This window comes from Lactuca sativa, chromosome 1 (genome assembly GCF_002870075.4).
Source record: "Lactuca sativa cultivar Salinas chromosome 1, Lsat_Salinas_v11, whole genome shotgun sequence".
Taxonomy (NCBI): Eukaryota; Viridiplantae; Streptophyta; class Magnoliopsida; order Asterales; family Asteraceae; genus Lactuca; species Lactuca sativa.
In genome coordinates this window covers 95417266-95434945 of record NC_056623.2, presented here as the reverse complement: position 1 = coordinate 95434945, position 17680 = coordinate 95417266, and the positions used below count along the sequence as shown (strand labels likewise).

Here is a 17680-nt window from a genome sequence, read left to right as displayed (position 1 = left end):
CGGGACGGGACTCCTACCCCCGCCTTAGCCCCTGAAATTAAAACGGGGGTTAACCTTGTCCCTGCCCTCGATTTTTTTTAACAAATAACCCCCATATGGGATCGGTGTCCCATGGTACTTTTTGACATTCCTAGGAAGTCTCTAAAAACAAATCCATGGATGTGATACAGTCAGACTGCACTCTTCCCCTTACCACTGAAACAACCTGGAAAACATTTAAATTCAACATGTATGTAATATCATATTTCGAATCGATTCCTAATTCGAGGTTGTGGCTCGAAGATTGGTCATCATAAGGCTTAAGGAATTTGGAAAGGTCAAATATATACATATTTGGGTGCAAGTAATGTAATTGAGGTGATTCGGGTGTTCAGTTCGTGTTTTGGAGCCTAGGGGTATTTCAGTAAAGTGTCAGTTTGGGCTTTTATGGAAATTGGATTTTTGTTTAGAAGGTCGTAAGGCTGGTATGATTTGATAGAAGTGTAGATCTTCTTGTTACCTTTTCATGGATATAAGGATCGTCGGACACGGATTTGTAACAAAGAAGTTATGGCCTTAGGAAGATTGGTGAAATTAGGGTTTCACCAGGTACGCGGGGCGTACACGAGTGCACGCATGGCATACTCGAAGGAGGGCTAGTACGCGGGGGTGTACATCTTGAGTACGTTGGGCGTACTAAGCCAATTGGTCACGATCATCCTTTGGAGTGTGCATGGCATACAGGAAGTACGTTGGGTGTACTCCAGTTAGTCCCAAACCCTATTTAAGGGTCTTGGACCGTATTTAATCTCCTTATCTTATCATCTAACCCTAATATCTTCAGCCTTCGTCCCTCTAAACCCTAGAAATGAAACCCTAGCCCCCATTTGAGTGGTTTTTGAGTTTTTGGGTGTTATTTCATGCTTTTGGTGTTCATAGAAGATGAAGGAGGTTCTTGGAGAAGTGTAAGATTGCTTGAGGCTTTTGGATCTAGGCTTGTTGTATCTTGATCTACATCTTGAAGGTATAAAGTTTCTACCATGGTGATTTTATATGTTAGATCTAGTTCATGGAGTATTTTGTGCATTTTGGAGTCCTTGTGTTAAAGATGGGTTTTTGATCTACTCCAGAAGCAATAGGTGCTAGATCTAATTCCATTCAGTCCCTAAGTTCATAAAAGTTTAAGCTTTATAGTGTATTTTGGTCTATGCAAGCATTAAGAACTTTGTTAAGTCCTTATTGAGCTTTTGAGTCCCTTTTTGCCATGCAAGCACGTAAAGTTGCAAACTTTATGTGATTAGTAGTCTTATAGAATCAGATCTGAGAGTTTGGCACTTTGTCTTAACCAACTAAGGACTTGTTGGAGTGAAAAAGGGGTCTGATGAGTACGTTGGGTGTCACACCTCCAAACCAGATCGGCAGAAACATCTGGGGGCGGATGGAGTGCCTTCATGTATAGTATCATAACAATTTAATACAAATGAATCATATCATCACAGACATTCATACATTGAAAATACAAGTTTACATTGTTTACAGACTTTGTTTAATTAAAAGTTAAATACAAATAAATGTTGCAGGCGCATTTGTCAGACCAAAAGGCATTACTACGAATTCATAGTGACTGTAGCGAGTTCGGAATCTGGTGTTGGGGTAATCTTCTTCCCGGACCTGTAGTTGGTGGTACCCAGATATTAGATCTATCTTGGAAAAATAACTCGACCCTTGCAGCTGGTTAAATAGGTCGTCGATCCGGGGAAGGGGGTATTGGTTTTTGACGGTGAGTTTGTTTAGATCTCGGTAATCGATGCACACGCGGAACAATCTATCCTTCTTCTTTGTTCGCTCAGTGGACTGGAAAGTTCTTGCATCTCCGCAGGAGCTAATCGATACGACAACTTGGCTATTGGCGTGGCTCCGGGTACCAAGTCGATTCTGAATTTTACTTGCCTTTCGGGCGGCACTCCCATAAGCTCTTCAGGAAATATGTCGGGGAAATTGCAGACTTTCGGGATGTCGTTGATGTTCTTTTCTTCCTTCTTTTTATTGACAACCTGAGCTAAGAAGGCATGTTTCTTCTTGTGTAAGCACTTCTGGGACATGATACACGAGATGAATTGGTGGTTCGAACTGGGTTTGTCACCGTATATGACTAAGGTTTCATTGTTTGGTAGGTGAAGACAAACGGCCTTCTCGTAACACATAATGTCGGCACGGTGAGGACTTATCCAGTCCATGCCGATGATAAAATCAAAACTCCTTATGGTAACCGGCATTAACTCAATTTGGAAGGAGTGGTTATTCAAAGTTAGCGTGCATCCTATGAATGCGTCGTTTTTGTTGTTTCGATTTTTCCGTTGGCCATTTCCTCGGTGAATGTTTTGTTTAGTTTTTGTGGGTTTTGTTTGAGTAGATGATTAAACTTATGACTCACAAAGCTTCTCTCCGCACCGCTATCAAATAATATGCATGCATAAATGTTATTGAGGAGGAACGTATCGGTGACCACTATAGGATCTTTCATCACCTCCTCCTGTCCCACTGATAGCACTTTTCCCGTCCCCCCAGTATTTCCGTTGTTGGCTTTTGGGTAGTTCCTTTTGTAGTGACCTGTTTCCCCACAACCATAGCACACTTGGCTCACCCCAGTATTGGTGGGTTGGGTGGCATGTTGTGCCGATGCCTTGCAGTATCAGGAAGTGTGCCCCTTCGTGTTGCAGGTTGTGCAGTGTATCTCTCGGCAGTCTCCGTGGTGGTAAAAGGGGCACTTGTCGCGCTTTGGAAGATTTCCAGCATATTGCTTCGTAGTTGTTGGTGTGGAGGGGACGATAGCGGCATGAACTGCCACAATCTGTTTCTTCTTGGAGGGTTCCTGAGTTGGTTGGCCTTTCTTCTTGTTCCCAAACTTCCTATTATTTCCACTCGCATTCTTCTGTTCGGGTATGGGAGTCATTACGCCTTTTCGAACTCCATGATCAATGAGATTTTGATCAAGGCGCTTGGCGCTGTCGAAATTTGTTAGGTTTGCAGCAATTACATTCCCTTGAATTTGGGGAGATAGTCCCTAAATGAAGCGTTCAACTTTCTTGTTCTCCGAAGTGATCATTCCAGGGCATAGGATTGTCAGGTCACTAAATCTGGTGGTGTAGGCTTCGATATCAGGGTCGTTCATAGTGGGATTCCAAAGCTCCTGTTCTAGCTTCTGTACCTCACCCCATGGGCAGTACTCTTCGAGCCTCATGATTTTGAGATCCTCCCAGCCCATCGAGTTTGCTACCGGGAGTGTTAGGGCATTGATGTGGCCATTCCACCATGAAAGGGCCCTGTCAGAAAAAGTGCAGGCTACAAACTTGACTTTGCTCTCCTCGGGCAAGGCACAGATTTCAAATACTAATTTTATCTTTTCGAACCACTGTGTCAGAGCAATGACGCTGCCGCTTCCATTGAAGGGCTTGGGCTTGCAATTTGCAAAGTCTTTATAAGTGAATTCCCTTGGGTGCCCTTGGTTTTCACTTTGATTGGAGTTGTTTGTTTCATTTCTGCCTTCGATGTTGCTATTGCTTATTTGGGCCACGACAGCGGCTATAACAATGGTCACTACAACTTGGAACACTACGGTGTCCATTTATGGAGGAGGTGGCGGTAGTGGTGGCGCTGTGGTATTGCTCTTGCACCTATTGTATCTTTGGGGCGACATTTTCTGCCACAAGGTAGAATGATGATAAGTTTTTGATATACGCTATGGTTTGTACATTATTGTAATAGAACACCTTGTTTGTATTGAATCTAGTTGTTATTGAGAGTCGCTTGTACCAAATAAAAATGAAAAGAAAAGACATAGCAGATAACAACATCCAATAAAATGAAATACATATTTGTTTCATTGAAAATAAGGTACTAGTACATAAATTTTTGAAAAATTGACCCCTAGGGGGGGGTCTACAGTACATCAAAAGATAAAAATTTGGCAGCATAACGACCCTCCGAATAGTGTAATCACTTAGACGTAGGGTCGGTCCTACATACAACAAAAAGAAAAAGGGTAGCACTAACGTGTAAACCTAATCTGTAACAAATTGTGAGTAGGATGGAACCTACTCACGGCGGGTAGTCCTCTACGGTCTCTGGGATGAAGTAGAGGTGCCATGTAGCTCAACCAATCGATCCTCGGCTACGATCACTCTCTCCTCTAGAGCCACATGCCTCTCCTAATATTCCCTTACCTCCGCTCGAGCAGTGGTAAGGTCCTCAATGATCCTATCCATGGGATAGTAGTCTCTCTCCAAATCTCGCGTCCGCGCGTCTGTGACCTCTGTAGCGGCTCCCAACTCTAGAATCTATTGTAGCCTAAACGATGTGCAGGGACTCATGCAACGTAAGGAGGATTTATAACTTCAAACTCTGCATCTGACTCCTCTGACTCCTCCTCTTCCTCTTCTTCTTCCTCCAGCTCTTCTTCAAACTCTTCCCCTGGCTATTCTTCCATGATCTCCTCGGGATCCTCCTCAATCCACCCTCCATTCCCCTGGGCGGGGAAGTATGGATCTCCTAGGTTATGGAAACCTTTCATCATGTTTGTACGAGAATATAAGTATGAGAAATACCTGAAATGTTTACAATGTGTTCAAATACTTCTGTAGTATTTTAATTCTTTAGGTTTAGTTCTTAGAGCTTTTTGGTATAAGGTAGGTAAGTTTTAGGTTGTCCACTACGACCACTCCTAAACACATGTTGGTCATATCTCGAATAAATATAGTTGATCATGCTATATTTACCCTAGATATGATTACATAACTGTCTAAGTTTAATCGCGATGTGCAACTCTTCTAAATATTTCTTATTATAACACCATTTTGAATATGCATGTATGTATGTACACTTTTATGAAATACTTTTATTTTTAAAGTATACTTTTAGTTAGAGTGTTTTAGCCCCATTATATTTATAGTTGTATATCTTGTATGGTTTGATATAATAGTTCACTATAAACAATGCTTTGATACCAATCTCTCACACCCCCAAACCAGAACGGTGGAAACGTCAGGGGACGGATGGAGTGACTTCATGTATAGTATCAAAACAATTGAATACAAATGAATCATAGCATCACATACATTCATACTTTGAGAATAAAAGTTTCCATTTTTTACAGACTTCGTTTGCTCAAAAGTTAAGTACAAATAATTTAAAAGTAGAAGTCATGATGTAGTGACGCTTGTCCTCAAATTGTTTTCGTAATACCTGTTCACTGGTTTCCTGAGAATACAAGCAGTTTTGAAAAGCGTCAACGTTTCAGTTGGTGAGTTTATAAGCGTTTTTGTATGAATAAAATTTGTAATGGTTCCTTGTAAATGATAGCGTAAAGTTTTCCATAAAATCCAATATTTTCTTAAATGTAAGATGTAGTCTTAAAATCCTAAGACCAAAAATGTCAGTAGTGATGGATTGTAAAGTAGTGCCATATAGGTTTATTTATTTTATAAAACTGAATGAAGATGCATTAGCCCCATGAACCAAATGACTTTTCAATACCCTATGTGATTTATTATAACCATACTTAATATGACTAGTGGCATGTACGACGTTCTTCAGGCGTCAGAGCTGGTAGACATTTGTCACCTTAGACTTCCGGTCTAACTGTAGCGAACAGCTTAGGTGTGTGGTTGTCAATCCCGTATAGATCTATACACAATGGTCTCACTCTCCCTCTAGGAGACTTTGGTTATAATGTAGGACTTAAGGTGTACTTTAGGTAAAGTATGTGAAGAGATTGTGTCTCACAAACTGTAGCAACGGTTTACGTGTAATGTAGTGAAATCCTTTTTTTATGTAGAAGCATTTAGTTTATAGAGTGACATAATTATAGTTCTAAATAATTATCTGCAATAAGCCCGAAAACGTATAACTAGTTTAAATTAAACACAAATTATACCCATTATAGTTTAGCTGAAAAAGTTGTAGAGTCAAAGAAAAGTAAACCCATTTATACATTTTATTATACAAAATAATAGGTTTAGAAAGTTCACAACTTGGTTAAACCCAAGAGAATATTGTATTAAAATAATTATGAAAACTTATTCTTGATAGAAAATTTCCTTTTATCATAAAAGTCATAATTCTTCCCTTTGTTCATGCAGTAAATTTACAACTTGTTTTTATATAGTATCATACTATAACTTTCACCATATTGTGCATGAAAACTTGAAATAACTAGTAAAATCACATAACATGCACATAAAACCTTATACACAACATATAGATGAACACATTTAACAACATTTTGTTATAATATAGCTTTGCTTGTATTCCCCCCACCGCCCCCCCCCCAAAAAAAAAGCATGAAAAATCTTGAAAAAGGTGGGGTATGAACTCACCTTGAGTGGTTTTGGTGGGTGGATTTGAAGAGGTGTTGAGAAGATTCCAAGCCTAAACTCTTGATTGGAATGGATGAACTTCCTTGGAGATGGCTTTATCCTAAGTGTTTTAACACATTTAGAGTGTGTAAATGGAATGAACTAAACATAGGAATGCAGAGGATGCTACAAAGTCTCGAATTTACTTACCAAACTTAAGAAAAATGCTTGAAGAAATAAGCCTCTTTAACACTTGGAACTTGACCTCTTGAGAGCAAATGGAGTTTCACAGTAAGTGGAAATGGATTTTTGGTATGTGAGGGGTTGATTTTGTTCTTAATAAAAGGAAGAAGATTGATAGGATATTTACTTGGTTATCTGGAGGTTAAAGTATGGATATTTGGTGGGTGATACGTGGGTTACTGTGATTTTTATTGGAAACGGGTGAGAAATCAAATCCTAAAGTCAAATTTTCTTGTCTTATCCTCATCATCCTAGATGGAAAACCTCTTTAATTCACCCTAGTATGACCGAAATCACATGTGATTTCGGTCCTAGGTTTAACTTTACTTTTAGATTTCGGTCCTAGGCTTTTTTCCATGGTGATTTCGGCCTCAGTGGATCCTTAGGGTGTGTTTTCGGCCTTAGTAGGTCCTTAAGGTGTGTTTTTGGTTTTAATGTTTCCTAGACATTGTGATTTTGGTTTTGAGTAATATAGATCACAAGGATGATGGTCTTAAAGCTTGAGGGCTCAAGGTACTTGCATAAATACATGTTGTTATGTTAAAACTATTTGATTCTTGATTGATTTGCATTGAACTTTCAAGGTTTATTTCAACATAAATTTCCATGTGCATATTATCTTTAATCATACAAATAGGGCCCTAGTGGCTTTCAAATAACATTATTGCATCAAGTTATATAGATATATGTGACAACTCCATATTTCGAGAAAATAAAATGTAACACCAGTCAAATTTAGGTCAAAATTTAACTTTCCTAAAATCTTATTTGGGTTAAATAAAGTAGTAGGAATCATATCAAGGTTTTCGTACATATAAAGAACCCTAAAATCCGAGTTATAATGGAGAAGTTATGACCAACCGAAGATTCTCGGTAAAACCAGGCAACACCTATTAAGCGAAAAACGCAAAGTTTCAATACAATAATTTTTAGCCTTAGGTATCTAAACGAAAGTCGTAGATTTCGTTAAACCGTGATCATGCATAAAAAGAACGCCCAAAACGGACTTCGTATGAAGAAGTTACAAATTTTCTAAGTTTCGTAACAGCGGTAGACAGCTAAAAACTCGAAATAAAGATCGAGCGATTTTTAGCCGACACAACTTAAACGAGAGTTGAAGGTCTCGACAATACTAGTTTGATGGTAAAAAGACAAACGAAAACGGATGTCGGATAAAGAAGTTATGGATTTTTAACGAAGTTATCGTGTCCCGGCCTATTAATTAAAATATAATTCAAAATAAATTCAAAATTAGCCGACGGAGTCTAAATAAAAGTTGTAGAGTATTTTCTCACCTTCACGTGGATATAAAGAACGTCAAAAACGGAGCCCGTATGCGAAAGTTACGGATTTTACAAGTTCGTGGCACACACACCAAGACGATTTACGCCCAGCGTACCCTCGTACGCCCAGCGTACTCGGATGCTAGGCTCCGGATTGTCCACGTCGCTTCGATGCTCCGCCCGAGGATGCGGTAAGCGTTGACGTCGCGTACACCCAGCGTACTCCGAAATTACGCCCAGCGTACTCCGAATTTACGCCCAGAGTAATCCCTCTTTCAGCACCCTATAAATAGAATGCGAGGGTGCAGGCCATCCTTGCTCATTTTCTTCATTTCTCTCACATTTTTCACCTCGTTTTTCGTGCCGACAATATCCCTACTTCCCGGTTTCATATCTAAGCCCCGACGAAGGTCCGAAGCCCCGAGATTCCCGAGAATCTCGTCACTTTCCGGTCAAGGTGCCGCCCGGGAAAATCCCGTTTTCTTCAAATCTTGCACTTTCTTTCGGTGAGTTCATACCCCTATAAACTACATTTTTAAATGTGTTATCAATGTTTTTTATACATTTTAAGGGGGGAATACAAGTAAACACACGGTTATTATCGTGTGTAACCTAAAGTTTCATTATATACTCTTTTTATTCAAGTAAACCATATGAGATTCGTAACTACTACATGGAAACTTTCGTACGCAAAATATATCACGATAACATCTTGTCTTTTTAAAATTAAATATGTTGTTATACATACACGAATCAAACACGTTATCTATACTTTGAGTATATGTGTTCATTTGTCACTACAAAAGTTACACTTTACATAATGAGTGAGCATTTCACTAGGGTTTACTATACAAACGAAACAAACTTTTGGAAAAACTATAATAGTTTATGACAAACATTTTTACATGTTAAAAGCTCTTTATCAAACTGTCTTACATACTTTATGTTTCCTTTCAAACGCTGTTAGAATCATGTTTCTAACAAAGGTCTTCCTATATTTAAAACTATTCTTATCAAACAAATTGCTTTCAAATCATTTTATAAACTGACATCAAGTCATCATTTCTTATTTATTAAACTTTTCAAAGGTTTTACAAAACTTCTTTTATATTTTTATATTGTCAAATGCATGCCTATATATATATATATATATATATATATATATATATATATATGTATATATATATACACACATAGTTATATAAGTAATGTTTAAAGGACTTAGGACAGCTCGCCCGCTTTATTTCTTTTTCCTCGTTGGGATGTGGCCTTAGGGTATCGGTTATTCGTCCGAATGTCGTCTAAATATTAATTATATATATCATATGTACATATATAGACATAAAAGTTTCCGTCAGTTGGTTCAGTACCTTTGAGTAGCAAAGGCATATTTCGGTTATACACGTACAATACTAGAAACTATAATAGGTATAGTTTGGAGATACTACTTACCATTCTAAGTACAAGGAATCACACAAGAGTCAGTTTATTCATGAGTCTATACAAATACATTACATACTATATGAAGAGATATGATTACATACAATTACAAGGTATACAAATTCAAGACATACAATTACAAAGCATACAATTTCAAGACATACAATTACAAAGAATACAATTTCAAGACATACAATTACGAAGCATACAATTTCAAGACGTACAATTTCAAGAGATACGATCACATAAGATAGTGTACTAGATATTCATGAAATTTTACATAATACAAGTACCATATCAAAGAGATATTTTCATATACAAGAACAAATGGACATTTCCATACGTAAATATGTTTTATACTAGGTTTTGTGAGACATTTCACGTACTTTCGAGTAAGCATTATTAAGTCCTGTATTATATACCATAATCCCTTGTAGGAGGAGCGTGATACTTGTGTATAGATCTATATGGGATTGACAATCTCGCACCTAAACTGTTAGCTACAGTTAGACCGGCAGGTCTGGGGTGACAAACGTCATAACATTCCAATGCTTGAAGAACGTTGTTACAGGCAGTCTGGGTCATTAGCATGGTTATAAAACTCACATGGAGTATTAACAACACGTTGATTTACGGGTTTATCAAATACGTTAGTGATTTTATATGTACACAAACCTACTATTTTAGGCACGAAAACACCATTGTAGTTCATTTTTGGGACTTTTAAACTACCACTCACTTATGGGTAAATATTGGATTTCTAAAATCAAACATTCAAAACGGTCGGGTCTTGGTAGAAGGCTACTTTTTATACTAGTAGAAAATATGGGATTTTCTAGAGTTTTCAAACGTTTACAACTACTTACAAACATGTTCATGGGTACAAACTTTCCTTCAAACATTGCAGGTCTTTCTTTACAGTTTTACAAATCAAAGTCACATAAATACTTATGAATTCACCAGCATTATTGTTGATACTCTCTTTCAAAATAACTTGTATTCCCAGGACACAGATAGACTGGTACGATTACCAGGCTCTGTGAAGATGGAGCGGTCAAGACTCGTCTTTTATTTTGATTATTCATTTTGTTATACGATGAAAGAACTCAAATGTAATTAAAATTATACTATTTATGCAATGGATGATGTTGTTGCTTGTTTACTACTTTGCATTTTTGTGATACATTACATGACGTCCTCCGCCCCAGAACGCTTCCGCCGTTCTAGGTTTTGGGGTGTGACAATATATATTGTGGATACTTTTATACATAAGACCCCTTAGGCTTGGTCTGAACCAAAATTTCCTAGTTGTCACATTATCCCCCCGTTAGAGGGAATTTCCTCCCGAAATTAGTTTAGAGTAGGCACTCATGAACTTTGGAAGAGATGTAGGTACTTTTGTTTCATTTGATATTCATGTTCCCAAGTGAACTCAAGCCCTTGTTTGGCGTTCCATCGGACCTTCACAATGGGAATGCGGCTTTGTTTCATCCGTTTCACCTCTATGTCCATTATCTCCACGGGTTCTTTGATGAAATGAAGATTGTTGTTTACTTCTATCTCATTCAGTGGGATGGCGAGACTTTCCTCAGACATGAATTTCTTCAAATTAGACACGTGGAAAGTAGGATGTATGTTGTTGAGTTCTTGTGGTAACAGAAATCTATAGGTCACTGCACCGATCTTGGCGAGGATCTCGAATTGTTCAATGTACCTCAGATTCAATTTTCTATGCTTCCCAAAGCATATCATCCCTTTCCAGGGCGATACCTTCAATATCATGCCGTCTCCGACTTGGAATTCCAAGGGTTTCTGTCGTTTATCCGTGTAGCACTTTTGTCGGTACCTAGATGCCTTCAGTCGCTCCTGAATTTGGATGATCTTCTCGGTGGTCTCTCTGATGATTTCGGGGTCGGTGAGCATGCTATCAGGTACTTGTCCCCTGGCAAGTTGTGTGTCCCCGACCTCGGCCCAACATAAGGGAGATCTGCACTTGCGTCCATAAAGGGCTTTGAACGGAGCGACCTTAATGCTGGTGTGATAGTTGTTATTGTAGGAGAATTCAACAAGTGGCAAGTGGGTATCCCAGTCTTTACCAAAGTCTATCACACATGCCCTTGGCGTATCTTCCAGTGTCTGTATGGTCCTCTCGCTCTGCCCGTCGGTTTGAGGATGATAGGTGGTACTCATATCAAGTTGGGTGCCCAAGGAATTTTGTAGGGACTTCCAGAATCGTGAGGTGAATCTACTATCTTTATCGGAAATAATAGATAGTGGCACACCATGCAGTCGCACTATTTCCTTGATATACGTCCTTGCCAGCTTTTCCATTTTGTAGGTCTCCTTTAATGGTAGGAAGTGGGCAGATTTGGTTAACCTGTCAACGATCGCCTAAATGGTGTCAAGTCCACCCATTGTCTTGGGTAACTTGGTTATGAAATCCATGGTTATCCGTTCCCACTTCCACTCAGGTATGTCTGGTTGTTGTAGTAGACCCGAGGGCTTCTGATACTCTACCTTAACTATGGCACAAGTCAGGCACATGCCCACGTAGGTAGCGATTTCGGCCTTCATGTTCGGCCACCAATAAAGTTTCTTTAGATCCAGGTACATCTTGTCCGAACCTGGATGGACGGAGTACCTTGTCTTATGGGCTTAATTCATGACAACGTCTCTGTAACCACCAAACTTTGGTGTCCAGATTCGATCCATGAGGTAGTAGGCTCCGTCGTCTTTGACTATAAGGTTCTTATCCATCCCTCACAAGGCTTCGTTTATGACGTTTTCGGGTTTCAAGGCTTCCAGTTGAGCCCATTTGATCTGAAAATACAGGAGGGAATGGATAGTCAGGGTTAGTGTCTTTACCCAGCGAATCGAGTATTCCTTTCGGATCAAGGCATATGCAACTACATTGGCCTTTCCCGGATGATATCGGATTTCACACTCATAGTCGTTCAGTAGTTCTACCCATTGTCGCTGCCTCATGTTGAGCTCCTTCTGGTTTAGGATGTGTTGGAGGCTCTTGTGATCTGTGAAAATGGTGCACTTTGTACCATAAAGTTAGTGCCTCCAGATCTTTAAAGTGAACACTACTGCACCCAGCTCAAGGAGATGCGTGGTGTAGTTCACCTCGTGGTTCTTTAGTTGTCATGATGCATAGGCTATGACCTTTCCTCGCTGCATGAGTACGCAACCTAGTCCTTGATTGGATGTGTCGCAAAAGACCACAAAATCTTTCGTCCCTTCTGGGAGGGACAAGATCGGGGCGATGCATAGAGCTTGTTTCAAGGTTTGGAAAGCAGCCTCTTGTTTCCTATCCTAGCTGAAGGTTACACCCTTCTGAGTTAAGGCGGTGAGCGGTTTAGCGATTTTCGAGAAATTTTGTACGAACCTCCTATAGTAACCAGCGAGGCCTAAGAATTGCCTGATCTTCATTGGGTTTCTTGGTGTTTCCCAACCTTCGATTGCCTTTATTTTGGCAGGGTCCACATGCATCCCTTCTTCGCTGACCACGTGCCCTAAGAAATCCACTCCGCGGCTCCAGAATTCACATTTGGAGAACTTCAAATACAGCTTCTTCACCCTTAATATTTCCAAGACTTACCGCAGGTGTTGGCTGTGTTCTTCTTCACTTTGTGAGTAGATTAGTATGTCATCAATGAATTTTTCAGACCAAAAGGTATTACTAGAAATTCATAGTGACTGTAGCGAGTTCGGAATGTAGTGTTGGGGATATCTTCTACCCGAACATGTAGTTGGTGGTACCCGGATATTAGATCTATCTTGGAAAAATAACTCGACCCTTGCAGCTGGTCAAATAGGTCGTCGATCCGGGGAAGGAGGTATTGGTTTTTGACGGTGAGTTTGTTTAGATCTCGGTAATCGATGCACATACGGAACGATCCATCCTTCTTCTTTGTTCGTTCAGTGGACTGTAAAGTTCTTGCATCTCCGCAGGAGCTAATCGATACGACAACTTGGCTATTGGCGTGGCTCTGGGTACCAAGTCGATCCTGAATTTGACTTGTCTTTCGGGTGGCACTCCCAGAAGCTCTTCAGGAAATATGTCGGGGAAATTGCAGACTTTCGGGATGTCGTTGATGTTCTTTTCTTCCTTCTTTTTATTGACAACATGAGCTAAGAAGGCATGTTTCTTCTTGTGTAAGCACTTCTGGGACTTGATACACGAGATGAATTGGTGGTTCGAACTGGGTTTGTCACCGTATATGACTAAGGTTTCATTGTTTGGTAGGTGAAGACAAACGGCCATCTCGTAACACATAATGTCGGCACGGTGAGAACTTATCCAGTCCATGCCGATGATAACATCAAAACTCCTTATGGTAACCAGCATTAACTCGATTTTGAAGGAGTGGTTATTCAAAGTTAGCGTGCATCCTATGAATACGTCATTTTTGTTGTTTCGATTTTTCCGTTGGCCATTTCCTCGGTGAATGTTTCGTTTAGTTTTTGTGGGTTTTGTTTGAGTAGATGCTTAAACTTATGACTCACAAAGCTTCTCTTCGCACCGCTATCAAATAATATGCATGCATAAATGTTATTGAAGAGGAACGTATCGGTGACCACTATAGGATCTTTCATCGCCTCCTCGTGTGCCACTGATAGCACTTTTCCCGTTCCCCCAGTATTTCCGTAGTTAGCCTTTGGGCAGTTCCTCTTGTAGCGACCTGTTTCCCCACAACCATAGCACACTTGGCTCACCCCAGTATTGGTGGGTTGGATGGCATGTTGTGCCGATGCCTTGCAGTATCAGGAAGTGTGCCCCTTCTTGTTGCAGGTTGTCCAGTGTATCTCTCGGCAGTCTCCGTGGTGGTAAAAGGGGCACTTGTCGCACTTTGGAAGATTTCCAGCATATTGCTTGGTAGTTGCTGGTGCGGCGGGGGCGATAGCGGCATGAACCGCCACAATCTGTTTCTTCTTGGAGGGTTCCTGAGTTGGTTGGCCTTTCTTCTTGTTCCCAAACTTCCTATTATTTCCACTCGCATTCGTCTGTTCGAGTATGGGAGTCATTACGCCTTTTCGAACTCCATGATCAATGAGATTTTGATCAAGGCGCTTGGCGCTGTCGAAATTTGTTGGGTTTGCAGCAATTACATTCCCTTGAATTTGGGGAGATAGTCCCCAAATGAAGTGTTCAACTTTCTTGTTCTCCGAAGTGATCATTCCAGGGCATAGGATTGTCAGGTCACTAAATCTGGTGGTGTAGGCTTCGATATCAGAGTCGTTCATAGTGGGATTCCATAGCTCCTGTTCTACCTTATGTACCTCACCCCATGGGCAGTACTCTTCGAGCCTCATGATTTTGAGATCCTCCCAGCCCATCGAGTTTGCTACCGGGAGTGTTAGGGCATTTATGTGGCCATTCCACCATGAAAGGGCCCTGTCAGAAAAAGTGCAGGCTACAAACTTGACTTTGCTCTCCTCGGGCAAGGCACAGATTTCAAATACTAATTTTATCTTTTCGAACCATTGCGTCAGAGCAATGACGCCGCCGCTTCCATTGAAGGGCTTGGTCTTGCAATTTGCAAAGTCTTTATAAGTGAATTCCCTTGGGTGCCCTTGGTTTTCACTTTGATTGGAGTTGTTTGTTCCATTTCCGCCTTCGATGTTGCTATTGCTTATTTAGGCCACGACAGCGGCTATAGTAATGGTCACTACAACTTGGAACACTACGGTGTCCATTTGTGGAGGAGGTGGCGGTAGTGGTGGCGCCGTGGTATTGCTCTTGCACTTATTGTATCTTTGGGGCGACATTTTCTGCCACAAGGTAGAATGATGATAAGTTTTTGATATACGCTATGGTTCGTACATTATTGTAATGGAACACCTTGTTTGTATTGAATCTAGTTGTTATTGAGAGTCGCTTGTACCAAATAAAAATGAAAAGAAAATACATAGCAGATAACAACATCCAATAAAATGAAATACATATTCGTTTCATTGAAGATAAGGTACTAGTACATAATTTTTTGAAAAATTGACCCCTAGGGGGGGTCTACAGTACATCAAAAGATAAAAATTTGGCAGCATAACGACCCTCTGAATAGTGTAATCACTTAGACGTAGGGTCGGTCCTACATACAACAAAAAGAAAAAGGGTAGCACCAACGTGTAAACCTAATCTGTATCAAATTGTGAGTAGGATGGAACCTACTCACGGCGGGTAGTCCTCTACGGTCCCTGGGATGAAGTAGAGGCGCCTTATAGCTCAACCAATCGATCCTCGGCTACGATCACTCTCTCCTCTAGAGCCACATGCCTCTCCTAATATTCCCTTACCTCCGTTCGAGCAGTGGTAGGGTCCTCAATGAGCCTATCCATGGGATAGTAGTCTCTCTCCAAATCTCGCATCCGCGCGTCTGTGACCTCCGTAGCGGCTCCCAACTCTAGAATTTGTTGTAGCCTAAACGATGTGCAGGGACTCATGCGATGTAAGGAGGATTTATAACTTCAAACTCCGTATCTGACTCCTCCTCTTCCTCTTCTTCTTCCTCCATCTCTTCTTCAAACTCTTCCTCTGGCTATTCTTCCATGATCTCCTCGGGGATCCTCCTCAATCCACCCTCCATTCCCCTGGCCGGGGAAGTATGGATCTCTAACGTTATGGAAACCTTTCATCATGTCTGTACGAGAATATAAGTATGAGAAATACCTTAAATGTTTACAATGTGTTAAAATACTCCTGTAGTATTTTAATTCTTTAGGTTTAGTTCTTAGAGCTTTTTGGTATAAGGTAGGTCAGTTTTAGTTTTGTTGTCCACCACGACCACTCCTAAACACATGTTGGTCATATCTCGAATAAATATAGTTGATCGTGCTATATTTACCCTAGATATGATTACATAACTGTCTAAGTTTAATCGCGATGTTCAACTCTTCTAAATATTTCTTATTATAACACCATTTTGAATATGCATGTATGTATGTACACTTTTATGAAATACTTTTATTTTTAAAGTATACTTTTAGTCAGAGTGTTTTAGCCCCATTATATTTATAGTTGTATATCTTGTATGGTTTGATATAATAGTTCACTATAAACAATGCTCTGATACCAATTTCTCACACCCCCAAACCAGAACGGTGGAAACATCAGGGGGCAGATGGAGTGACTTCATGTATAGTATCAAAACAATTGAATACAAATGAATCATAGCATCACATACATTCATACTTTGAGAATACAATTTTCCATTTTTTACAGACTTCGTTTGCTCAAAAGTTAAGTACAAATAATTTAAAAGTAGAAGTCATGATGTAGTGACGCTTGTCCTCAAATGTTTTCATAATACATGTTCACTGGTTTCCTAAGAATACAAGCAGTTTTGAAAAGCGTCAACGTTTCAGTTGGTGAGCTCATAAGCGTTTTTGTATGAATAAAATTTGTAATGTCCTTGTAAATGATAGCGTAAAGTTTTCCAGAAAATCCAATATTTTCTTAAATGTAAGATGTAGTCTTAAAATCCTAAGACCAAAAATGTCAGTAGTGATGGATTGTAAAGTAGTACCATATAGGTTTATTTATTTTATAAAACCGAATGAAGATGCATTAGCCCCGTGAACCAAATGATTGTTAATACCCTATGTGATTTATTATAACCATACTTAATATGACTAGTGACATGTACGACGTTCTTCAGGTGTCAGAGCTGGTAGACATTTGTCACCTTAGACTTCCGGTCTAACTGTAGCGAACAACTTAGATGTGTGGTTGTCAATCCCGTATAGATCTATATACAATGGTCTCACTCTCCCTCTACGAGACTCTGGTTATAATGTAGGACTTAAGGTGTACTTTAGGTAAAGTATGTTAAGAGATTGTGTCTCACAAACTATACCAACGGTTAATGTAGTGAAATCCTTTTTGTATGTAGAAGTGTAACGATCTAAAAATTCAAGCCAATTTAAACTTTTCAAAAACAACCCAATTTCGTTAAGTTATTACAAAAAGGTTTTCAATACAAATATTATCAGAGTCTTCCCAGAACCATATCATAAAACATAAACGTGAGGAGCGGTATGATCACGCCTTTTCCTTGCCACGGTCTCCTGAAGTACCTGAAACATTTAAACCACAACTGTAAGCCCGAAAGCTTAGTGAGATACCCCCAAAATACCAACCACATATACCATACACATAACATATCACAACAGAACACAGAACATTCATGCACTTCGGGTCTACTGTGTGACTGGTCCGCCGTACCGGGCCTTCAGTCCACCTGGTCCACCCTCCGACTCTAGCCATATCAATCGAGTCTGCAGTGTGGTTGGTCCGCCCGCACCAGGCTTTAGACCCACCTGGTCCACTCTCTGAGTCTACAGTATGACTGGTCCGCCCGCACCGGGCCTTCAGTCGAT

General features: G+C 40.0%; 1 protein-coding gene across 1 annotated transcript; it reads right to left on the bottom strand.

Moving 5' to 3' along the window:
* Positions 1-10666: 10666 nt before the first annotated feature.
* Positions 10667-11221, bottom strand: LOC111885951 (uncharacterized). The gene has a single exon (XM_023882193.1). It carries the CDS (start codon positions 11219-11221, stop codon positions 10667-10669), a length of 555 nt encoding a protein of 184 aa, XP_023737961.1.
* Positions 11222-17680: the final 6459 nt, after the last annotated feature.